This window comes from Capricornis sumatraensis, chromosome 17, assembly GCF_032405125.1.
Source record: "Capricornis sumatraensis isolate serow.1 chromosome 17, serow.2, whole genome shotgun sequence".
NCBI classification, from domain to species: domain Eukaryota; kingdom Metazoa; phylum Chordata; class Mammalia; order Artiodactyla; family Bovidae; genus Capricornis; species Capricornis sumatraensis.
The window spans coordinates 76,152,663-76,177,903 of record NC_091085.1 but is presented as its reverse complement, the minus strand read 5'-3'; the positions used below and the strand labels follow the sequence as shown (position 1 = coordinate 76,177,903).

The window sequence follows — 25,241 nt, the reverse complement described above, 5'->3', positions numbered from 1 at the left end:
CCTACCTTCCTCACCTGCCCAGACCCTAAATACTGGGGAAGAAGCACGTGTTTAATCTGTGGTGTTGCTGACTCCACGAGAGTCACGGTAAAACCTGACGTGCAGTCAGAGGGTCCCTCCCAGGGCAGACCTCCTTCCTAACCTTGGTGCGAGGGGGCTAACGGGGTGCCTGCCTGGCTAGAACCCCACTTTTCAGAGGGGAACCCAGAACCCAGCCCTTCCTGCTGACAGGCAGGGTCGCCACCCCACTGGCAGCTGAGGCCCTGACCGTCCTCTGAGGAAAACCTCGGGGGTCCTGGGCCTCCAGCTGAATTTGGACTCTGCCATGTAATCCCAGCCATTGCCAGCTAAAAAGTGTCACTTGCCTTCTGCCTCTATAAGAATGAAGTCACTAGCCACTGCAGGCGCTGACCTTCAACACACCCTGAAAGGAGTTCAAGGTGGAGATCAAGAACGAGGTACTCTGCTCTGGGAAAAGCCGGAAGAAGCCACCAGGTAGATATTTTCAGGAGATTTTATGAGCCTAATTCTTGCATCTTCTCATATTTGGAAAAGCACTAAGATCATTAGTGGAGCCATCTGCTCCTCGTGGCTAGCAGTAACCTTCACAAGATGAGCAGGAAGCTTCTCCTAAAATGTGTGCTTAACTGCACATACCTCCTTCACTAAAATCATATATATATACTGAACCCCCTTACCTCTTTGGAGCAGTTTCTCAGAACTATCTAAAATTCTGCCTCCCAGGCCATAGTCTCCATTTTGCCCCAAATAAAACTTAACTCCCTATTCTCATGTTGCGCTTTTTTTTTTTAAGTCAACACAATCTTTGAAGGCCCTGGTTTTCAGTGTTTGCGTGGAAGAGCCTGGAGGCCTCCCCAGGTCTATCTGTCTCCTAAATCACCACCCCACACCCCAGCCCCGGGCCACTTCGGGCAAGTCACTCTCCCTCTCTGAGCACTGATATCCTCATCTGAAAGCAGAGAGGAAAGGAGAAACATCCAACCTCAGAGTTGTGCAAGAAAGCATCTAGAAAGTACACACCCCTAAACAGTAATCGGCGTCACCACTGCCAGCCTCGGTCCCCCAGGACCCAGAAGGACGCTCACTCAGCCTCCTCCGCTGCCCACAGGGCTGTCTCCCCTCCTCTGCTCCCAGCACCTGCACTGACTCCGAGCTCAAGGCATCAGGACGCTGGGCCACGTGCACAACCAACTCTTTAATCATTTTGGAGGTGGGCTGAGAGCTCTGCAGAGACCCTCAACAGCAGTAAACAACGCAGCTGGCTCTGGGGCGGCAGCCTCGATGACAGAGTGGAGAGCTGGGGTCAGGGCTGCAGGGCTGTCCTCGAGGGACCCCCATCGCAGCGAGCGGTACTCATGAGGCGGCCAGGGAGGAGTCTGAGACGTTTACGCCCTCCGGCCTGTGAGTGACCTTCACGGGTCACCTGTGGGGCCAGGTGGGACCAGACCCAGGCAGACAGACCTCCTGGGGGAGGTGCTGGGCTCCCTGCTCCAGGTGGGCGGTGGTTTAGGACCCCCGCAGGGCTGGTGGCTGTGGGATCCACGAACAAGTGTGCAAGAGAAGGCAGCAGGATCAGGCGTGTGCCCATTACCGGGGTGTCTGGAGGGAGGGCGGGAGACAGGAAGTGTGGGAGGCAGCGGGGTGGGTGAGCCGGGGGGGGGGCTACCAGCTAACCAGCCTCAGCTCGATGGTCTCTCCATCCTTGGGTCTGTAGTCAGCAATACCTGCAGAAATAGGTTGGGGAGGTGGGTTTTAACAGGGCAGAGTGTACCCCATCCCGACCTCACCTTCTAGACCCCTGCCCTGTAAAATGGGCTCAGGGCTCAGTGGTGGGATACCCAGGTTCTGTGCAGAGCCAGTCTGGAGACTCCGGACTCAGTGTGACCTCAGGGTCGCTGAGACCCACAGGCTCACTTTGCAATGGGGAACCCCCCAGGCAGGTGGGAGGGCATGAGATGGCACCCTAATAACCACCGTGGGGCCAAAGGGGCCAGAGACCCTGACAACACTGATGGGCGGGGTCACTGTCTTCACGGCCCCCCGAGGGGCCACCCAGAAGAGGGACCTGCTTGGGGAGGTCTGGGGAGAAGCAGGGCCACGAGTGTGGTCAGCCTGCACTCCCGAGGCACCATCCAGGCTCCGGCACGACTCCCGGATTCAAGCCTCAGCTCTGTACTCATAGGCATGTGATTCTGAGCAGGTTATGTAAACTCTCCGAGCACTGTTACTCCCATGTCTAAAATGAGGGTAGTGATAATATCAACAACCCGGCCCTCCTTTTTTCCCCAGGGGAGTGGGCTTCCTGTTGGACCGGGGGGCCGGGTCGGGGAGGTAGAGGACACCACCACTCACATCTGCCTCATGGCTGAGTCCATCAGGCTCTCCCCTTCAGCTACCTCCTCAATCCAGCCTTTATCGGTAATAGAGGCCAGATCTGGTCTCTCCATCTGTAGCCTCTTGGTTTTATTTCTCAGTTTGTCCAGAAGCCAGGCAGGGAGAAAGACGGCTTTTTACTGGGCTCCCTCAGTAAGTCCCACCTTCTGTAAATCACTCGGCCCAATCCCCTGGCACAGGGCAAGTGCCCCCTAGAAGTCCCAGATACCAGAAGCGGGGACAGAAGATCCTTAGAGTTTGTCCAGTGATGGGGCTGATGCTCAGGGATGCTTTGACAGTGTGGGGAGTTAAAACTGGAGACGCGCTAAAGGCCCAGCAGGAGTTGATAAGCTGCGGTCCGCCCATCCCATCCCACACCGGGGCTGGGCCCTGACTGGCCTAAGCCAGGCTTGCGACGGTCCCTTCTCTCCAGCCAGGGATGGGCGCAGAGGGGCGGCTCCTGGTAACAGGGAGGGGTCCAGGAATGCACCTGAATCCCAAGTCTGCCTTTAAGATGCCAGGAAACGTGTGCTGGGCAATTCACAGACAAGTTTCCTGCCTCATAAAAGGGAGCAGCCCCGGGAAGACACAGAGCAGCTTCTCTGGAGGAGGAAGCCAGCAAAGAGAGGAGGAGGGTCTCGGGGAGGTGGGGCTGGGGCTGAAATCCTTTCTCCCCCTGGAATCTGGTCACAGGAGCCAAGAGATGGGCCAATGAAAGCTGCATCGTGGAAGCTAGGTTGTGTTACATTACTGTTCCTTGCAGCCCAAACCATCCCGCTGGGTGATATATTCTATGTGGCTATCACAAAGAAAGGGGAAGGTCTACACACACCCACATAGAAAGATGGCAAAAGGATGAAAAAGATAAACTGCAAAACCGTGTATCGAGTTTGCCATCCAATACGCCAGCCATTAGCCACAAGTATCTATATTGAGCCCTGGAAAGGGACCAAAAAAAGACGCAAAATATGTCATCAACGATTCTGCGTTGATTACATCTTGGGATGATATCGTGGATGTACTGGGTTAAATAAGATGTGTTGTTAACGTTAGTTGGATCAACTGCAGAATTTAGGGTTACACGTGGCGAGGCTCACATCTTATTTCTATGGGACAGCACTGCCATAGAGCACGGCTTCATTTTTACGAGGAAACAAACATACATATTTTTTTTAATTACCTGGAAGAAAACACACCAGGAGTTAAAAAAAAAAAAAAGAAAAAAGTTAATCTCTGGGTAGTGGATTGTGGGCAATTTTAAATTTCTTCTTTTCTGTCTATCTGCTTTCCCAGAGTTGCCACAGTGACATACACAAAAATTCTTAAGAATACAGTTAAATGTATTATATGCAAACTTGAGTGTCAGCGGTGACCTGAGGCTGAGCCCCAGGAAGGTTCTGGGGGAAAGCTGGGGTGAGTTGACGAAGCCTGGGTTGTGGGACAGGGCTGGGCTGAGGAACACGTCCGCAGGGGGCTGGCCACCAGACTCACCTTGCTGCGAGGGGGTGTCAGGAGCTTGGAGAACCTGCCAGAACTCACGTTCCCCAGCCTTTTTCCCCAGCACGGAGCTCAGGAAGGGGCCTGACAGGGAGGCCTGTGTTCTAAACCTACCAAAGGGACAGACGAAGAGAAAGAAAAGGTGACTTTTGCTCCCGTCGACCCAAGGGCAGAAGCTGAACCACTCACAGAAAGCAAGCCCTGCTCTCACTTTCAGGGCAGTGGTAGCCAAGCCCTTCCTGGGCAGCCTCACCAGGCGCCCTTCCTCCACGCCTCCTCTCCAGCCCCACAGACGCCTCCCACTCTGGGGGCTGACCTTGCAGCGGGGTGAGAATCAGAAGCTGCCAACGCCCAGAGTGGGGCGAGCGGGAGGAAGAAGCAGAACACGTGAGACAGAGGCAGAGACACCCTGAGGCATTTCTGTGGCTCAGTAGTTTAGCCGCTAAGTCGTGTCCGGCTCTTTGGGGATTCCATGGACTGTAACTCACAAGGATCCTCTGCCCGTGGCATTTCCCAGGCAAGAATACTAGAGTGGGTTGCCATTTCCTCTTCCAGGGTATCTTCCCAACTCAGAGATCAAACCCGAGTTTCAGGAAGCCCCCTCTGTGGCTCAGGGGCACACCCATTCTCTCGGCTGGGTTGCTCAGTCTTCCCTCCGACTCTACACACCCCACGCTGCCTGCTACCAGAGAGGCTTGGATTAGATTCCTGGCCTTTGCAACCAAGACACTCCTTCACACCACCCCTCCCTGAGCATGGACACAGCCGCCAAAATGACTCTCTTTAGAGGCCGTGGCCGTCCTCTCTCCTTATCAGTGGCATTGGCCTTGGAGAGGGAGGGTTTTCATAGTTCTTGCCCTCAGGGTGACCTGGTCAAAGGGAAGGTTTTAGGGAGCAGCCCATACCCAGATCTCAGGGGCCACGTGGCTGCCCAGAGCACTGCTGGCCTGCCTCGCCCCATTGCTCTCTCCCCTCTGTCTCTTTTTCGCCACCTGTCTTTCTTCCTCTCTCTCCTTCCAGAGTCCAGCTTTCTCTGCCTGCACTCATGTGCCTCAAACATGCCTCCCTTCTGGCCCCTGAACCTAGCTCAGGCACCCTTTCTACCACCAAGAGAATCATTTCTCAGACTGGTATCCCTGACATTTTCTCAGAGGTCCTGCAGTTCTGAATAAAACTGTCCAAGTTGGAACTTCCCTGGTGGTCCGTGGTTGAGACTCTGCGCTTACACTGCAAGGGAGTCTGGGTTCGACTCTGCTATGGAAACTAAGATCCCACATGCTGTGGTGTGGCCAAAAAAAAAAGTTCAAATTTCTTTCCATTTTGATGACAATGTCCAAACATGACCTTGGTAATCCCAGGTGGCTCAGTGATAAGGAATCTGCCTGCCAATTGCAGGAGATGTAAGAGACCCGGGTTCGATCCCTGCGTTAGGAAGATCCCCAGGAGAAGGAAATGGCAACCCACTCCAGTATTCTTGCCTGAGAAATCCCATGGAAAGAGACTGGCAGGCTACCGTCCATGGGGTCGCCAAAGAGTCGGACACGCCTGAGCAACTGAGTATGCACGTCAGCTAGGTGCCCCCAGTGCCTGCCAAGGGCACCCGGCGTGTGGGGGCCCAGCGGTGCGGCCATCAGCGCACTGCAGGTTCTGGGGTCCGCTGGGAGGCACTCGACCTCTGGGCTGGACCCCCGCCGGGGACCCCTGCCATCTTATTCAGGTGACATGGCGGGGCCCAGAGCAGTGCTCTGGAAACGCTCATCTCTGATCCATCCCATGTCAGGGTGAGAAGCAAGCAGGCCACTGTCCCACCGCACTCTGCAGAAGGGTTGGCCAGGTGACTCCTTCATCACAGGGATCGGACCAGGATCGTTTGATACTAAACAGTCTCATCCTTCTGAAAGCTAGCCTGTGTTGAGTGCTTACTAAGTGCGTGACCCTGCGCACAAAAAGCACGTGTTAATACCACGTCCTGTCTGCCCTCATGCCCTAGCTCCCGAAGGGGCCCTGGCGGGTGGGAGGTGAGGGGCACCGCGCCGTCCTCATGAGTTCCAGGGAAGGCATCTGGCCTGGCCCCCAGCTGGAGAGCACGGAGCTGGAATTCCAGGGTCTGCCTTGGGAGCCTGCTCTCCCAACCCTGATGCCTGTTTCCACCACAGCATGGGGGCTTCGGGGGCAGAGCAGGTGGGAGAAAGGCTGGGCCGCTCCCGAGGGAGCCCGCTCTCCAGCCCCTGCCTCACCGCGTCCTGTTTCGGGGGATGCCGGGTCGGGTCAGGTGAGGGCCGGGAGGCGGGGAGGTCTCACCTGAATCTTCCGTGCTCCTGGGCGTTCTTCAGGACGTCCTCCAGGGAGGAGCCGGCAGGGACAGAGACAGAGTGTGTGTATGAAGGGGAGATGCCGGAGACCTTCAGCACAACGTCAATGAACTCCGGGACTTGGGCCTGTGGCGGGGTCTCCGGAGCCGGTTCCAACAGGGCTGCGCCGGGGAGAGGGGAAGGGGCAGCCGCTCTGAGGGTAGGGGGCCAGGCCTTAGTCCTCCTTTCTCCCCAGGAAGACACTGCGGCCCATTGGGACCTCCTCCTTCCCCTGGGTCCCCTCCCCATCAATACCGCCGCCAATACCACCCAGCTGCTTTCCCAGCCTCCCCAGTCCCTCAGCTCCCACACCCCCCACCACCCAAGCTCAGGCCCCCCACTGGTTTCTCTGCTCTAGTGCCCCCTCCCACCTACCTGCCTCCCCAGCAGCCCAGGGGGTCCTTAACTAGAACATACATCTGTTCACGTCATCCTCCGTTACCTCTGCGGGATCCCCTCCTTTTCATCCTCCTGCCTTCCTGCCACTCCAGCTCATCCTCCCAGATCCCATACTGCAGTGAGACCCTCCCTGCAATTCCAGACTGTACGCCTCTGAGCCTTTGCCCTTGACACCCCCTCCCCACTCTGCCTTCCCCCCTCTCTTCTCCACTGGAAAATCCCACCCACCGACCCTAGTCCCTCCCTCAGATGAAGCCCTGATTCAGGCAGCTAACTTCATAATTCAGGGAGTCATTATGAGGTATGCGAGCTAATCAAATTATTAGCTGGGGAGCTAATGTCTCTTCCCATCCATCCATCTATTCATCCATCCATCCATCTATTCATCCATCCATCCATCTGTTCATCCATCCATCCATCTGTTCATCCATCCATCCATCTATTCATCCATCCATCCATCTATTCATCCATCCATCCATCTGTTCATCCATCCATCCATCCATCTATTCATCCATCCATCCATCTATTCATCCATCCATCCATCTGTTCATCCATCCATCCATCTGTTCATCCATCCATCCATCCATCTATTCATCCATCCATCCATCTATTCATCCATCCATCCATCTATTCATCCATCCATCCATCTATTCATCCATCCATCCATCTATTCATCCATCCATCCATCCATCTATTCATCCATCCATCCATCTATTCATCCATCCATCCATCTGTTCATCCATCCATCCATCCATCCATCTATTCATCCATCCATCCATCTATTCATCCATCCATCCATCTGTTCATCCATCCATCCATCCATCTATTCATCCATCCATCCATCTATTCATCCATCCATCCATCTGTTCATCCATCCATCCATCTGTTCATCCATCCATCCATCCATCTATTCATCCATCTACCCATCCATCCATCCATCCATCTATTCATCCATCCACCCATCCATCCATCCATCCATTCATTCATCCATCCATCTATTCATCCATCCATCCATCCATCCATTCATTCAAACATTTCTGTACTGGGCATCACACAAGGGGCTGAAGAGTCACAGCAAGCCTGTAGCTCACCGTTTGGGGTCCCTCCCCATACTGAGCATCCAGAACCTGTGAAGGCATCTTAGCTGCAGGTGTATCCCACGCACACCTGCAGACCCCCGCTGATTCAGCAAATCAAGATGGAGCAAGATCCCCCCCACCCCCATTGGGACAAGGAGACTTCAGTGCAGATTGAAAAGAGCGGGGCTTCTGTGAAAAGCTACCTCTTGGAGCCTGGCAATCTGGGGAGATGAGATCCACATAGCTCTTCCGGTTCAGGACGGGCAGCAGCTGAGAGATCATGAGAGGGTTCTGGAAGGTCTTGTGCTGTAGACTGGCCTGCAGAGCAGCCTTGGCCTTGAGGCAGGCCATGCCCAGCTCCACAGTGGGGCTGAGGGAGCCCGTCAGCAACTGGGGATGGAATGGGGAAGAGAAGGAGGAGGCGGGTCAGAGGGGCCGGGTCTTCCAGCCCCTGGCTGGTCCATTTCCCTCCAGCCACTAGGGTAGAGCGTGGCCCCGGAGTCTCTTCCCCACCTGCAGAGCCAGAGGGGTGCTGTAGACATTCCCGAAGTAGCCCTCTGGGGTCTGGGCCTTCAGGATCTTCTCCTGCACTCTCCTGAGGGCCAGGCTGATCCGGTCTCTCTGGTTGGGGTTGAGGTTGGACAGCTCCAGACAGGAGAAGGCCAAGCCTGCCATGGCCATGGTGTCTGCAGGGGACGAAGTGATGTCTTTGCTTTTTCACAGACTGCCTAGGTTTGCCATAGGTTTTCTTCCAAGGAGCGAGCATCTTCTAATTTCGTGGTTGGGGAAACTAAGAGTCCAAAAGCTGTGCAGTATGGCCCCCGCACCCCCAAAAAACAAAAAACCACAAATGAACAAACGAAACAACTCCCCTGGTGATTCTAAAGTGCAGGCAGGTTTGCAAGCGAGTGGTGTAGGATAAGGTCCTCTTGACCCTCCCTCCTCCAGTCTCTCTCACTAACCTCTATCCGGTGACCACCCATCCCAGTTTGCCATCCTGGAAACTGGGCAGACTGGGCTGAGTTGTTCCGCTCAGCGGCTGGAAACTTTCTAAAATGCTGCTCTGACCCTATTTCTCCCCTTCCTCCAGCCCTCCCGCGGCTGCCCATTACCCCGAGGTCCTTCCCCGGGCTGACGCTGCTTAGCTCTATCCCGTTAGTGGGAGATGCACCAGGACAAGAGAGGGCCCTGGAGACCCACGTCACACAGGAAGGAAGCAGATCCGGAATCCAGGTCTCAGGCCTCCTGCTTCATTTTTGGGTTTATGTTGGCCCCACTTCAGGGCATGTGGGAGCTTAGTTGCCTGGCGGGGGATCAAACCTCTGCATTGGAAGCACAGAGTCTTAACCACTGGACTACCAGGGAAGTCCCTTCCCAGCTTACTCGATGAGAACATCATAGCTGTGTGTCCAGCACTTTCTCCATGCCGGGCGCCATGCTATGTCATTTACTTATTAGACATCTCCTTGCATGAGACAGGGCGCTCAGGGCCGGTGCACTGGGACAACCCTGAGGGAAGGGTTGGGGAGGGAGGTGGGAGCGGGGTTCAGGATGGGGGACACACGTACACCCGTGGCTGATTCATGTCAATGTATGGCAAAACCACTACAATATTGTAAAGCAATTAGTCTCCAATTAAAATTAATTAATTTTAAAAAACCAGACATCTCTTACTGAGATGCCGCGGAGGGGGTTATTTTACCAGAGAAGCTGAGCTAGAAAGGCCAGCCGAGCTGTCCGGGGTGACCTGCAGTAAGAGTGTGGTGGAGGATGGGGGCAGGAGCGTTGACTCACAGCCCCTGCACCACAATGAGCCCTCACCGTTCCGCCTCCTAATGGACCCGAGAGGAGGCGTCCCAAGGAAAGGTGAGCCTGGGGCCAGCGGCTGCAGGGGCGCCAGCCTGGCCTTCAGGGTGCGGCCCACTCACCCACAGAGACGTGGTCCTGCAGGAGATGTGGCTCGTGTTCCACGGCGTACAGGAGCTTGCCCACCACACTGTCGTGGACTCGCTTCTGGTGGACACACAGGGCCAGGATGCCCAGGCCGTACTGGTAGTAGCTGGTGCGGGGGTGGCCCTGGTGGTTGTGCCCTGGGAGCGAGAAAACCACGGGGTGGGAGCGTCACGCTTGCCCCTCCCAGCAACCAGCCCCCCGCCAGCACCAGCTTCCCGACACCCTCCTTTGGGTGGTGAAAGTGAAAGTCGCTCAGTCGTGTCCGACGCTGCAACCCCATAGACTATACCCTCCATGGAATTCTCCAGGCCAGAATACTGGAGTGGGTAGCCTTTCCCTTCTCCAGGGATCTTCCCAACCCAGGGATCAAACCGGGGTCTCCTGCATTGCAGGCGGATTCTTTATCAACTGAGCTATCAGGGACCCTTCTTTTCTTCACCCCCTTTGACGCATACTTGCTGAGACGCCACTGAGTGTCAGGCGCTGTGCCTGGAGGTGTGGACAGTGATGAGAGGCCAGGCACAGTGCAGCCAGTGCTAGCTGAGGACTTGCTCAAACCCAGCCCAGGCAGAGACATGTCAGTATGCGGCTGGCTGTTCTCATTTTCTGAACAGAAGTTTGCCTTCTCCCTGGGCCCCCAGAGGCAGGGGAATAACAAGTCTGGGTGAGATCGATTGCTGTGTTGTTTATCAAGCCACTTTAACTTTTGGGGTGTCCAAGTAGAAATCTGGTGTGGCAGTTTTTCTTAGAAGCCATAGGAAAGCAGATTTCCCTGGGGGTTGTGGTGGTTTCTGTAAAGAAAGCTGAGCACCGAAGAACTGATGCTTTTAAACCGTGGTGTTGGAGCAGACCCTTGGACTGCAAGGAGATCCAACGAGTCCATCCTAGAGGAGATCAGTCCTGAATATTCATTGGAAGGACTGATGCTGAAGCTGAAACTCCAATACTTTGGCCATCTGATGTGAAGAACTGACTCATTTGAAAAGACCCTGATGCTGGGAAAGATTGAAGATGGGAGGTAAAGGGGACGACAGAGGATGAGATGGCTGGATGGCATCACTGACCCAATGGACATGAGTTTGACTAAACTCCAGGAGTTGTTGATGGACAGGGAAGCCTGGTGCTGCTGTCCATTGGGTCACAAAGTGTCGAACACGACTGAGCGACTGAACTGAACTGAGCTGAGCTGAATTGCAGTGGGGTGGGGTCTGCCTGGGGAGGGAGGAAATGCTGAGTGCTGCCCTCTGCTGGTGGTGTGTGGGCGCAACTTCGCCTCTGCCTCAGGGCCAGGTAGTTGCCCTCCCACCTGAATTCTCTGTGTGAATTCTGAGCTGCTGAGAGGACTGGCTGCCCTGCTCACGAGACCATGATTATAACTGAATTGTGGACCAAGGTCCAAGGGGCTGAATAACAGAGGTCTCTGAATAGCTGGGGAGCCGGGGCAGGATCCTGCGAGGCAGTGACCCAGGGGAGGGAGGGAGGGAGGCGGAGGCCTATAGCAGTGAGCTAGAAGAGGAAAGAAACCTTCCAGATAGGGGGTTCCCTGGATCTGTCAAGACCCTGGTTTGTGAGGTGAGCTGAGAGATATGGCCGGGGTGACTGGAGCCCACGGAGGGGCGGACGAGTGGGTGGGCAGGGTCTGCAGAGGAGAAATGGGCAGACAGACTGGGCCTGAGGGCTGTGAGCACAGCAGTGAGCAGCTCCTGCAGGGTTTACGCAGCGCTAACAGGATCAGATGTATATTTACTTTATTAAAAAAAAAATTTTTTTTTTGCCACACCTCGTGGTATGTGAGACCTTAGTTCCTCAGTTCAGTTCAGTCGCTCAGTCGTGTCCGACTCTTTGTGACCCCAGGCCTCCCTGTCCATCACCAACTCCCTGAGTTCACTCAAACTCATGTTCATTGAGTTGGTGATGCCATCCAGCCATCTCATCCTCTGTCGTCCCCTTCTCCTCCTGCCCCCAATCCCTCCCAGCATCAGGGTCTTTTCCAATGAGTCAATTCTTTGCATCAGGTGGCCAAAGCATTGGAGTTTCAGTTTCAGCATCAGTCCTTCCAATGAACACCCAGGACTGATCTCCTTTAGGATGGACTGGTTGGATCTCCTTGCAGTCCAAGAGTCTTCTCCAACGCCACAGTTCAAAAGCATCAGTTCTTCGGCACTCAGCCTTCTTCACAGTCCAACTCTCACAACCATACATGACCACTGGAAAAACCATAGCCTTGACTAGATGGACCTTTGTTGACAAAGTAATGTCTCTGCTTTTTAATATGCTGTCTAGGTTGGTCATAACTTTCCTTCCAAGGAGTGTCTTTTAATTTCATGGCTGCAGTCACCATCTGCAGTGATTATGCGCCTCCTCTATTGGAAAGTGGAGTTTTAACTGCTGGGCTGCTGGGGCAGTCCCCAGGTTTATACTTTAAACGCTCACTCTGTGTGGACCGGGTTGAGTCAGGAGGCAGGAGAAGCAGAGGGAGGCTAAGGAGTAAGGAGGCTGGGCAGTTGTCCAGAGGAGGATAATCAGACCAAGCTTGGTGGCTGGGCAGCAGGACTTGCCAACAGAATGCATGCGGGGTGCAAGAAAGGCTTGATTAAGGATGCCTCCTGGAGCAGGTCCAAGCCTTCTCGATGAATATCAAGACAGGCAGAGCGGAGGGCAGGAAAGAGGCCTGAGGAGAAAACCCACAGCTCTGATGTGGACGTTCCACGATGCTGGTCGATGCGCCCTCCCCGCCCCTGGCAGCCCGCGCCTCCTCACCGATGGCCGCCTTCTCGTCCTCCAGGAACCGCTTCAGCTGGGAGACCAGCCTGTCCCCCTTGCGGCCTCCGACGAACTCGCAGTTGGCCCGGAGAGCCAGCAGGTAGAGGGCCAGTTGGCCCATGGAGGGCTTGGCCTCGGAGTCATTGCCGTCCTTGCTGGAGGAGGGCCTAGGACCAAGCCAGGTAACAAAACTTTTGTGAGAAAGGCCCTTCCTGGTAAGCTTGCCTTGGGGCGCTCTCCCTGCCAACATGACAAACTGGGGAAAAAAATCCTAGCGGTTGGAAAGTTTCTGAGACCTGCCAGAAGCAGATGCAGTCAGCGATGTAAGTTGTGAGGTGTACGTCACACATATTTCATAAAGATGTCAAGTTGAACTCAAGGACAAACTGAGAGCTCTTGAGTCCAAGCGACCTGTCTGCCCCGCCACTGTGGCCACGCTTCCCCTGCAGCCTCCCTTTCTTCCTCTTTCCGCCCTGCGTCCACTTCCCAAGAGGGAGTCCAAGCACGAGACGCTCTCTGGTGGTCCTGACCCTTCGCCCCTCATTCAAACTCCCATGCGGGACCTCAGGACAAGCCCCACCCAACTTAACATCCCCTGGAAAGGGAGCGCAGATAGTCCGATGCTGCCGCTGGGCTCGGTGTGAAAGAGTGCGGCCATGGATTAGTGATGTCTGCCTCAGTCAGGCAGAGGGCGGTACAGAGGCCGCACGAGGGCCCTGGATTGGTGTCTCCAGTCCGGTCAGACCAACCCCACTCCGCAGATGGAGGGAGGCCCAGAGGAAGTGAAACTTGCCCTAAGGTCTCCCAACAAAGCAGCGATAGGCCCAAACCGGAGCGCAGGTCTCCTGCCTCCTAGGATGAGGGGCAGCCCGGGAGAAAGGAAGAGAGAGCATGGCCGGACCTCAGGAGGCTCTGCTGGTAGCTGAGCTTGAGGCTGTGCAGGTAGTGGGCTTCCTTGGACCCAGCCTGCAGTCTCGAGAGGCGCAGGCCCACGTAGATACTGGGGTTCAGCTGCTCCGGGGAGAGCCGGTCCATCCAGGGCAAGAGGCGCTGGCCCAGCCTCTCCACCAGCGTGCTGTCCACCTCGGTTATCTCTTAGGAAAGAGAAGAGGCCAAGTGAGGGGGCAGGGCGAGGCCACCAGCGGCATCTTATCAAGGTCTTTTCCAGGGAATAAACATCCCCACCTTTATGGCCACCGGCCACACACCCGACTTGTATGGGGGAATCTGGTTTTAACAAGAGGCAGCCGGCAGCCGGAAAGAGTGGCTGGAGTGGGCCAGGAAAGAGGTGGTGGGCCCAGGGCAGAAGCAGCAGGTACCAGACAGCCACTCTGCTCATCAGAGACTGGCAAGTGACAGGGGATTCCCCAGGCACCGCGCCCCAGCCCTCTTGGTCCTCACGCCAGCCCTGCCTTCAATGTAGGTGCTGGGAGCAAAGAGGAAACAAGTTCAAAGCTGTGGGCATGTCCCACCTATTTACAGAAACTGCAGCCCACGTGGGAACAGGTTAAAGATCCAGTTTTTAAAACATAAATAGACTCACAGATGTAGAAAGCAAAACTACAGTTACTGTGGGGAAAAGGGGAGAGAGGGATAAACTGGAAGATTGGGACTGACATGCACACACTGAAAAAATGAAACTGTTAGTCGCTCAGTCATGTCCAACCCGTTGCAACCCCATGGACTGTAGCCCGCCAGGCTCCTCTGTCCCTGGGATTCTCCAGGCAAGAATACTGGAGTGGGTTGCCATTCCCTTCTCTAGGGGATCTTCCTGACCCAGGGATCTCCCTCATGCGTTGCAGGCAGATTCTTTACCATCTGAGCCACCAGGGAACCCCAAGCACATACTACTCTCTCTCTATATATATAAAACAGATAGCCAAGTAAGGACCTACTGTGTAGCGCAGGGAACTTTACTCAATACTCTGTAATGATCTATATGGGAAAAAAATCTTTTACAAAAGTGGACATAGGTATACATATAACTCATTAACTTCGCTGTATAGCAGAAATTAACATTGTACATCAACTATATTCCGATTACAAAAAAAAAAGAAAAAGAAAGAAAACAACACTGTAGGCTCACTGGGGCTGTTTGGTGAACTTCCTTGGGGGCAGATCTCAGAATAATGCTTTTCCTGCCACCTGAGTTTAGGTGAGAAGGACCTGAGATTGTGAGCTAAACTGCTGGAAAGCCAGTGTCATTGTCTGCAGCCATTTATCTGTGTGCTTCGGGATTCACCCACGAGGGACGCAGAAGCCTCAGGGGTATTTCCCAGCTCCAGCAGACAGGAGCCAGCCTCCCTCAGGGAGGGCACCTGGGCTGAGGAGGTGGCCTTGGACTTTTCCCGGCTACTTCCTCCTAATTGGTTAATGGTGGCTCAGATGGTAAAGCATCTGCCTGCAATGCAGGAGACCCAGGTTCCATCCCTGGGTCAGGAAGATTCCCCCGGAGGAGGGGAATGGCAACCCACTCCAGTATTCTTGCCAGGAGAATTTCATGGACAGAAGAGCCTGGTGGGCTACAGTCCATGGGGTTGCAAAAGACATGACTGAGTGACTTCAATTTCACTTTCTTTCCTCTTAATTGCAGTGGGAATTCCAGCTGCTGGGCAGCTACCTCCCCCAACACCCCCCCCAAGAATGGAGCAAAGGAACTTGAGGGGCGGGTGCTTCCTCGCTCTTTCTCTGTGGCTTTCTGTGTGTCCACCTCCATTTCTGTAGGAGTTTCTCTCTCTCTCTCTGTCTCTGGATCTGTCTCATTCTCTCCATTTCTCAGCCAGTCTGTCTGCTTATCCATCCTTCCACAGTTCTCTTTTCCTCTCCCTCTTCTTCAAACCAGAGAGGGAGCCCCTGCCCTGAGCCAGGGCTCCGACCTCCAGCGGGTGAGTCAGCTCTGGGATTAGAGAGAGGGGAAGAGAAGCTGGTGCTCTAAAGAGAGGCAGGTAAACCCGATTCAGTCTCAGCAGGAAGGAGCCGGGCAGATTCCCCCGGGGTAATAAAAGTGAGCCTGGGTGAGCGCGCTGCCCTCTGGGCCTGGGGTTCACAGGGCCGCCCAGCTCTGCCAGCCGAGGACTCGCTCTGACAATGGGCATCCCTGTCATATTCGCAACCACACGGGGCTTGAAGCTGGCAGAGCAGAAATGCTTGCGTCACACCAGGAGGAAGGCGGGGAGCATTCTCAACCCCTTTTACAAGTGAGGGAATGAGACTGGGGGCGACTAAATAGCCTGGCAGCAACGGGCTGTACCCCCAAACCCAGCCCAGCACTCTAAAGGGGTCAAGCCTATGGACGAATTGTTGAAAGGCTCATACCCTGGGGACTGTCTGGACAGGAACCAAGAGCCAAGGGCTTGAGGGGTCAGAGACTCCTGGTGCCCAGGGAAGATCCTGACCTGGAGTTCTGAGAACCGAGTTCCAGCAAAGTCCTGGAAAGCCACGGCACCTTGGGCAGGCAGTTCACCTGGTCCCTATGACCCTTGACCGCTTCATCCGTCACCTGGACACAAGTGAGCCTGCCTCTCGGTTTCTCCATGGGTCACAAGAGATCCCGCTGGTGGGTGCCTCCCTTCCTGCCTCTGTGTCCTGCAGGGCTCCAGGGCGTCAGCAGCCTGTGTGCTCTGACTCCTAGACAGGCCCTGAGAGGCCCCCGGGGCAGCAGGCAGGCCCCTGGATGTGCACTCTGACTCCTAGACAGGCCCTGAGAGGCCCCCGGGGCAGTAGGCAGGCCCCTGGATGTGGAGTGCAAAGCTAATGCCTTGCCATCCTCACACCCCGGGTCTCCACCTGCTCACCTTCCATCTGTCTGGGGTGCCCCCCTGCCCCCCACACTCCTCTCCTCACCGCCACCAGCGCCTTTTCCTTTGGGTCTCAGTTCCTGCATCGCCTCCTGGTCCTCGGAAATTCCACCCTTTCTCCCTGAATTGGCAGCGCCCAGCTCTCTCCCTCCAGGCCGAGGGCTTCCTTTGGCCACAGACCCCAAGCCCAGCATTGACTCGCCTCTTGACCATTGTCCCTTTCACTAGAACGGAAGCTCTATCTAGCTGGGGCAGGGCTGGGACCCCTTTCTTGCTCCCTGTTTTTTCCCCAAAGCCTAGTCCCACACCTGGCATAGCGAAAGCTAGGTCAACATGTACTGAATGAATGAATCAACGAAAGACTGAAGTCATGGAAGCGACCTCGTCTGGTAGCAAGTCAGACATATAGTTCATCTCAACACAGCACACTAAACGTGTTGAGGTTCAGGGAAGTCCAAACCGCCGTGGGAGCCCCAAGGGGCGTCTAAGTCACCCCCCAACACACATCTGAGCCTCGGTTTCCCCCCTTGTATAATGAGGGGCTAGGACAAGATGGTCCTCTCTCCAGGTTAGATCCAGTTACTCACCGCAGATTTGGGCTAGCGCTCCCAGGCCCCCCAGCAGGAAGAGGAGGGCCCCGAGGTGCCCCATGGCAGGAGCAGGGGGTGGACAGCAGGCGGGGAGCGGGACAGGCTCCTAGGGCTGGCCGGGTAGAGAGAGGCTCTCCTGACCACAGCGGTCACTGCTCCGAAAGAGGCAGCTTCCTGTCACTGATTAATCCCTCCACGCCCGTCGGCACACTGCTAAGTCAGCGGAGGGGAAAGGGAAAAGGTCTACAGCTGAGGGGAAAGGGAGGCCAAAGACCAGGGGAAGGAAGGGCAGAGCAGCGCAGGCCTTCCTGAAGGCGGGGGCGGGGGCGGGGGCGGCCAGCCACACCTTCCCCGCCGCCCGAAGAGCCCTGGACGGCGGTGCAGAACGTCGGACTGCTGATCTGCTCGAGTCTGTCCAGCCACGCCAGTCTGTAATGCCCTCGGCCGTTCCCGCGGTAGACAGGCACGGCTGGGGTGCCTACCTGGTACCCCTCCCAGAAGGAGCCCCTGAAACTGCCCACCCCGGCCTGGGACAGGGGAACGGGACTGGGAGCTGGGACAGTCATGTGAGCAGTCAGCTGTTATCTGGCCGCCTGCTCAGAGGGGGCGCGGCCGCTGGACCCGGACCACACCACCCAGTTTTCTCAACCAACCGGAAAGATGGGCGCCTCCTGGGAGACAAAACAAAGCAATTTAAGGAGCGAGATTTAATCATTAGACACACGAAGCAGGGCCACTTGCAAGGACTAGGAAAGTCACCTAGAAATAGTCTCTGCAAGGAGAAGAGAGAACAAAGGCTTCCCCGTCCACCAAGCCCCACAGAAGAATCTGTGTCCAAGAGTTAGCTCTGGAGGTGCTGTGTTAACCTTGGCATCTCTGAGTCTGAAATGGTTTCTCTTGTGTGAGCCAAAGGGGTTGGAGAAGATCATTCTAATTAAGCTCCCTTCCAGCTCAACTTTAGACCTTAAAACATCTTTTTTATTTTTTTTTGCTAAGTCACTTCAGTCATGTCCGACTCTGTGTGACCCCATAGACGGCAGCCCACCAGGCTTCCCTGTCCCTGGGATCCTCCAGGCAAGAACACTGGAGTGGGTTGCCATTTCCTTCTCCAATGCATGAAAGTGAAAAGTGAGAGTGAAGTCGCTCAGTCATGTCCGACTTGCAAATACAATTTTTTTCTGCAGTCATTGTATGGGTAGTTGCCATGGTTCATTCTTTCAAGACAACCTGGTTTTGTGCCTGACTTCTCACAAGCCAATAAATACAGACAGAAATAAATACAGAGACGTGCCTCTGTTTGCAAATATAGAATTAGACCGTCTAGTGCAAGGAGGCTGGGTGTGGCCCATCAGGGTGAAGCTCTCCTGCAGACCCTCGGGTTCAGACCTCCAGGGGAACCTTGGAACTCTGTGGGCAACGAAGCGGTCATGGTCTGGGTCAGGGCTGCCTGGCTCCCCAACCCTCGGCAATGAGTCTGTGTCCTGCCATCTCCACACAGCAGCCTCTGTGAGAAGCAGCTTCCTTGGGAGAGTCACCACCTCCGATCCCTGAGAACTTGAAGATGCCGCGGTGACTAGCAGGGGAGGAGGTGCATTTCATAGATATTAGAAATAGACTGACTGGGGGTGGAATGTTTTAGGTAATGCGGTCAGGGGAAGTGAAAAAGAAAAATATAATCATTTGGTTCGGGACTTCTGTCTGGGGGTCTGGAGCTGGGAAAGTGCTTCCCAGGTGGCTCAGGGGTAAAGAATCTACCTGTCAATGCAGGAGACATGGGTTCTATCCCTGGGCAGGGAGGATCCCCTGGAGAAGGGAATGGCAACCCACTCCAGTATTCTTGCCTGGAGAATCCCATGGACAAAAGGAGCCTGGCGGGCTACAGTCCGTGGGGTCGCAAAGAGTCGGACATGACTGAGCGACTGAACTGAACTGAACTGAGCGACTAAACAACAGCAACAAGCCGAGAAAGTAAACACTGGCTTGGACTGGGCAGGTTTAAGTTTTCACGTCTGTGCATCCAGGCAGGCACAGACAAAGCCAGCTGCGGCGTAAACAGGAAGCATTATTTCTCCCAAGGTCACATTACAGCTGTAAAGTGTCCCAGTAACCATGCTGTTTGAGTGACTATTACTTTTTTTTTTTTAACTGGGATTTCTTTTTCCCCCTAAAACCACAAGCCATCAGTAATTTGCTGTTTGAAATTGTTAGTAAAAAAGACACAGTCTTGGAGGCGCCAAGTCACTTTGACAAGGGAAGCTGCTCCAGTATGTATTTTCCGGACTCAACAGTCCCTGCCTGTCTCAACTTTGTAGTTTTCAGGTAAACAGGATACTTTGCTGTCCAGACCTCAAGCTGACCCTTCTCATGAAGCCCTGGGCTGTGTTAAACCCGCCAAAATACTGCTTGATTGGGACTTCCCTGGGAGTCCAGTGGTTAAAACTCCTCGCTTGGGGTGCAGGTTCCATCCCTGGTTAGGCAACTAAGATCCCTCATGCAGTGTGGCCAAAACAATTAAAAATAAAAATACTGTTTGGTTTACATTTTACCTAACCCAACCCTTCACCCAAATCCTGTAATAACCTTTCTCTGTGTGTGGTCAGACCCCCACAGTTCCTCCACCTCATCTCAGCGGATCAACCGAGCTGATTCTGTTAGGCTAAAGGTTTGTTCTTAGTGGTCTCAGAATGACTGGGCTAGGACACAGCCTAAGAAGGAATCCAGCAGGGAAAAAAAATTAAATTGTATATATGAACCAGGACATATTGCACAGCACAGCCAATATTTTGTCAGAATTAAACATGGAGTACAACCTTTAAAAGTTTTGAATCACTATGTTGTATACCTGAAACTTGTATGACATTGTACATCAACTATACTTCAGTTTTTTTAAAAATGGTGAAAAAATATATGCATGAAGGTGGCATGAGGAGAATGAATATAACAAACGCATGACTGAATGGTCACACACCGGATATCCATTCTCTTAATTAAAAGTGAGCTGGGAAGACCCCCTGGAGAAGTGAATGGCTATCCACTCCGGTACTCTTGCCTAGAGAATCCACGGACAGAGGAGCCTGGCGGGCTACAGTCCACGGAGTCGCAGAATCGGACACGACTGAGTCACTAACATCCTCACCTTCACATTAAAATCTTGGAGCCCATTTAATGTAGAAAGATGTTCATACTTAATCTAAAATTATAAAAATGATGTAAGTAATCCCTTGGACTGCAAGGAGATCCAGCCAGTCCATTCGGAAGATCAGCCCTGGGATTTCTTTGGAAGGAATGATGCTAAAGCTGAAACTCCAGTACTTTGGCCACGTCATGCGAAGAGTTGACTCATTGGAAAAGACTCTGATGCTGGGAGGGATTGGGGGCAGGAGGAGAAGGGGACGACAGAGGATGAGATGGCTGGATGGCATCACCGACTCGATGGACGTGAGTCTGAGTGAACTCCGGGAGTTGGTGATGGACAGGGAGGCCTGGCGTGCTGCGATTCATGGGGTTGCAAAGAGTCCGACACGACTGAGCGACTGAACTGAACTGAACTGAACACATGTGGGTTGCCCCCAAAAATAGAAGACATGTTAAGGGAGAAGAAGGAGATAGAGAAGGCAGTCCAGTGGCTAAGACCCTGCTCCCAATGCAGGAGGCCCGGGTCCCATCCCTGGTCAGGGAACTGGATCCCACATGTCACAGCTAGGAGTTTGCATGCTGCAACTAAAGATCCCGCATCGCCACAATGAAGATCAAAGACGCCCTGTGCCACAACTAAGACCTGGCATGGCCGAATAAATAAGTAAATATCTGAAAAAGAGTGAGGAAAAGGGTGCTGACTTTGGAAACTCCTATTACGAGTGAGGTCTGTAAGAATAAAAGGACCTGCACATAGGCGCTACGTCATGAGGGCAAGAACTGGCAACTCCGATGCCAGTAGACGTCGTTGCTGCTGTTCAGTAGCTCAGCCGTGTCTGACTCTTTGCAGCCCCATGGACGGCAGCACGCCAGGCTCCCCTGTCCTTCACCATCTCCCAGAGCTTGCTTAAACTCGTGTCCATTGAGTCAGTGATGCCATCCAACCGTCTCATCCTCTGTCATTCCCTTCCTTCTCCCGCCTTCAATCTTTCCCAGCATCAGGGTCTTTTCCAATGAGTCAGTTCTTCACGTCAGGTGGCCAAAGTATTGGAGTTTCAGCTTCAACATCAGTCCTTCCAATGAATATTCAGGACTGATTTCCTTTAGGATGGACTGGTTGGATCTCCTTGCAGTCCAAGGGACTCTCGGGAGTCTTCTCCAACACCACAGTTCAAAAGCATCAATTCTTTGATGCTCAACTTTCTTTATGGTCCAACTCTCACATCCATACATGACTGCTGGAAAAACCATAGCTTTGACTAGATGGACTTTTGCTGGCAAAGTAATGTCTCTGCTTTTGAATATGCTATCTAGATTGGTCATAGCTTTTCTTCCAAGGAGTAAGCATCTTTTAGTTTCGGGATTGCATCACCATCTGCAGTGATTTTGGAGCCCAAGAAAATAAAGTTTCTCACAGTGTCCACTGTTTCCCCATCTATTTGCCATGAAGTGATGGGATCAGATGCCATGATCTTCGTTTTTTGAATGTTGAGTTTTAAGCCAGCTTTTTTCACTCTCCTCTTTCACTTTCATTAAGAGACTCTTTAGTTCCTCTTCACCTTCTACCGTAAGTGTGGTGTCATCTGCACATCTGAGGCTATTGATGTTTCTCCCAGCAATCTTGACTTCAGCTTGTGCTTCATCCAGCCTGGCGTTTCACATGATGTATTCTGCATATAAATTAAATAGGCAGGGTGACAATATACAGCTTTGATGTACTTCTTTTCCAATTTGGAAGCAGTCTGTTGTTCCATGTCCAGTTTGAACTGTTGCTTCTTGACCTGCATACAGGTTTCTCAGGAGGCTAGTAGACGTATGTACTAGAATCGAACAATTAAATGGATGGCAGACTGCAGAGAAAGGGCAGGTTTCTCGCTGTTGGAGAGGGGTTTACAGATAAGCACAGGGAGGAGGCTGGAATGATCTGTGTGGTGATGGGTTAGAGGTGGATACATCAGTATGAGTTCAAGGTTAGCTTAATACAGACATAGATGGTTGCATCCAGAGCTAGTGACAAGTACGTGTGTACACAGCAAAATAGTATACACAAACATAACGTTTTGCTCTGTCAGCTGGGAGAGTCTAGAAGCAAAGATACCACAGTAGCAATAAGATTACCAAATGCCTAGGTTTTGGTTTATAATAACCATTCTCCAATTAAAGAAACCAGGTTCCTCTGGTATATGAAAGGAACCAGGCTGATTCCCTGATAGCTCAGCTGGTAAAGAATCCGCCCGCAATGCGGGAGACCTGGGTTCGAGCCCTGGGTTGGGAAGATCCCCTGGAGAAGGGAAAGGCTACCTACTCCAGTATTCTGGCCTGGAGAATTCCAGGGACTGTATAGTCCATAGGGTCGCAAAGAGGCGGAATAACTGAGTGACTTTCACTCACTTTCACTTTCACTTCCCCTAGTATGGCTGACACCAGGACTAGGACAAGAAATATTCAAGACACACACACACACACAGACACACACACACACACACACACACACACACACACACACGGATAATGTCAAAAAGATACAAAAGCAAGCTGAAAGGGCCCCCTAGTGGCCAAAGCTGGAATATTTTGAGCAATAAAATAAAGTGACGTTAGACTATAACCCAGTCTTACGAGATAGTGGGACACAGTGAAAAGTTGGCCGTCTATAAACCAGAAAGCTGGCCTGCTCCAGACGCCAAATCTGTCCGCCCCTCGGTCATGGACTTTCCAGCCTCCAGAATTGTGAGGAGTAAGTGTTTGTTGTTTATAAGCTACTAATCACTGCAGATGGTGACTGCAGCCATGAAATTAAAAGACGCTTACTCCTTGGAAGAAAAGTTATGACCAACCTAGATAGCATATTCAAAAGCAGAGACGGTACTTTGCTAACAAAGGTCCGTCTGGTCAAGGCTATGGTTTTTCCAGTGGTCATGTATGGATGTGAGAGTTGGACTGTGAAGAAAGCTGAGCGCCGAAGAATTGATGCTTTTGAACTGTGGTGTTGGAGAAGACTCTTGAGGGTTCCTTGGACTGCAAGGAGATCCAACCAGTCCATTCGGAAGGAGATCAGCCCTGGGATTTCTTTGGAGGGAATGATGCTAAAGCTGAAACTCCAGTACTTTGGCCACCTCATGCGAAGAGTTGACTCACTGGAAAAGACTCTGATGCTGGGAGGGATTGGGGGCAAGAGGAGAAGGGGACGACCGAGGATGAGATGGCTGGATGGCATCACGGACTCGATGGACGTGAGTCTGAGTGAACTCCGGGAGTTGGTGATGGACAGGGAGGCCTGGCATGCTGCGATTCGTGGGGTCTCAAAGAGACTGACTGAGCGACTGAACTGAATGGGATTTTGTTGTACCCGTTGGACAGACTAAGACAAATGGATGAGAGACAAATCTCTCACGCACAACAATTTCCAGTAATGAACATGGATACTCTGCCTTCAAGGAGGGGAAGCGTAACTCTGCAGTTCCTAAGTGTAGGCTGTTCTGAGTGACTGCCTTCCAAAAATTACAGTGTGAAAAAGGGGTGGGAGGAAGAGCATCTTTGCAGGGGAGAAACTTGACAAGCGCTGCCTTGACCAAATGACCAAAGCCAGCATGAACAGTGATACATCATGTTGACAGCGCACACCCTTGTCAGGATGCAATGAAAATAGCACTTCGCCTCTGTGATCCTCCTCCAACCCACAGTTTAACCATGAGTTGAAAAAAAAAAATTTCCAGAGAAGGCACATTCTACAAAATACCTGACCAGGACACCTCAAAGCTGTCAAGGTCATCACAAGCAAAGAAGATCTTAGAAACCGTCACAGCCTAAGGAGATATGACAACTAAATGTAACATGATGTCTTGGAATAGAAGGGAAAAAAAGGATAATAGGTTAAAAAATAAGGAAATCTGAATAATGTACATTAATAATAAAGTATTGATATTGGCTCATTAATTGTAACACATATACCATACTGTTAGATGTTAATATTAAGAGCTTCTATGCTCTCGCTTCTGCCGCTGTCAAAGATCCAGGTTTGGTCCCTGGTCAGGGAACTAACATCCCACAGGTTTAAAAAATAATAATAACAATAAGCGAAACTGACTGTGGGGTACATGGGCACTCTTTGCACTATCTACTCAATGTTTATGTGAAGCTAAAGCTGCTCTAGGTCTTCGCTGGTGGTTCAGCGGTAAAGAATCCGCCTGCTAATGCAGCAGACACAGTTTCAATCCCTGGGTCTGGTAGATCCCCTGGAGAAGGAAATGGCAACCCACTCCAGTATTCTTGCTGGGGAAATCCCATGGACAGAGGGGCTCGGTGGGCTACAGTCTTGGTGTCGCAGAAGAGTCAGACACGACTGAGCGACTAGACAACAAAGTTGTTCTAAAAAAATAAAGTCTATTTTTTTTAAAGGAGGAATTTCTTTAAAATGATCATCTCATCACTTGTGTGGACTTTGCAGGTACTTTTGCTGGTGCTCTTAAATAAGTCATTCCATGCTCTGGAGGGTCTACTGATTTTAAGCCCCTTGGGGGTCTTCTGGGAAACTAGGTTAAAAGTGAAGCTGTTTTACCAGTTGCTCAAAGACTCACTCACATCTTAATTTTAATTGTTCTTAATAGAAACCAAAATCTTAGTATCACCTTTTTGAAGGTTTATCAAATATCATAGTTGATTGATTTCAATTTTGTCTCAACCAGCCCTTTCATACTAATTTTATGCTTCATTTTGCAAATTTAAATTGACCTCTGCTGGATCCATTTACTTTTATGCCTTGGTCCAAAAGAACCCAACTCATATTTGGGCAGTCTGCACTTGGTCCCCAAAGCCCACCTGTTTTCTACCAGGGCTCAGTGACAAGCCAGGAGGGCTTTCTTCAATGGTGTATACGTCTCTGCAGTAGATGGCATGACCTGCCCGAGAATTCCAGAGTTCTGCTTTGTGATTCACGCACTGGGGCTTGCCATAAGCGCCACACTGCATCTTTCCTTCCACTGACTCCACCAACAGCACAGTGTCAGCTGGATCGGATGGTCCAAGTGGGGCACTGTTTGCTCTGCAGGCAGGACCTGCTTCAGAGCCCTGTCTTAACTTATCCTGCCTGATCAGCATGATATCAGTATAACAGATCAGTGTAACGCCTGTGGGCTGTTCCTATGATCCAGATCTCTTCAGACTAATATTATGACGGAAAGCAGGAGAGTTAACATAGCCCCAACATAAAACTAGATGAATATTACTGTCAGTTCCACGAGGATGAGAACTGTTTCTGATCCTCTTTTTTTGGCCTCAACGTATGCA

The 25,241-nt window shown here is 52.5% G+C and overlaps 1 protein-coding gene across 2 annotated transcripts; it reads right to left on the bottom strand.

Moving 5' to 3' along the window:
• Positions 1 to 1,154: 1,154 nt before the first annotated feature.
• On the bottom strand, positions 1,155 to 17,094 carry TCN2 (transcobalamin 2). Of its 2 annotated transcripts, none has more exons than XM_068989476.1 (9): positions 16,821 to 17,094; positions 13,338 to 13,530; positions 12,515 to 12,603; positions 9,649 to 9,810; positions 8,234 to 8,406; positions 7,924 to 8,110; positions 6,193 to 6,364; positions 3,886 to 4,001; positions 1,155 to 1,745 (listed from the first exon to the last, which is right to left on the bottom strand). In XM_068989476.1, the coding sequence occupies exons 1-9, from the start codon at positions 16,882 to 16,884 to the stop codon at positions 1,684 to 1,686; spliced, it is 1,218 nt and encodes a 405-aa protein (XP_068845577.1). In that variant the 5' UTR covers positions 16,885 to 17,094; the 3' UTR covers positions 1,155 to 1,683. The 2 variants fall into 2 exon arrangements, with proteins under 2 accessions (XP_068845577.1, XP_068845576.1); XM_068989475.1 differs by having other exon boundaries at positions 1,172 to 1,745; positions 12,434 to 12,603; positions 16,821 to 17,092.
• Between the last annotated feature and the right edge of the window lie 8,147 nt (positions 17,095 to 25,241).

What these genes read in the sequence shown, in the direction of transcription:
- TCN2 (XM_068989475.1), bottom strand. Translation starts at nt 16,884, where the DNA reads ATGGGGCACCTCGGGGCCCTCCTCTTCCTGCTGGGGGGCCTGGGAGCG. An exon ending in AGCGCTAGCCCAAATCTGCG is followed by an intron (nt 13,531 to 16,820) that starts GTGAGTAACTGG and finishes CTCTTTCCTAAG; the next exon opens with AGATAACCGAGGTGGACAGC. An exon ending in TGACACCCCCTCGCAGCAAG is followed by an intron (nt 1,746 to 3,885) that starts GTGAGTCTGGTG and finishes CTATTTCTGCAG; the next exon opens with GTATTGCTGACTACAGACCC.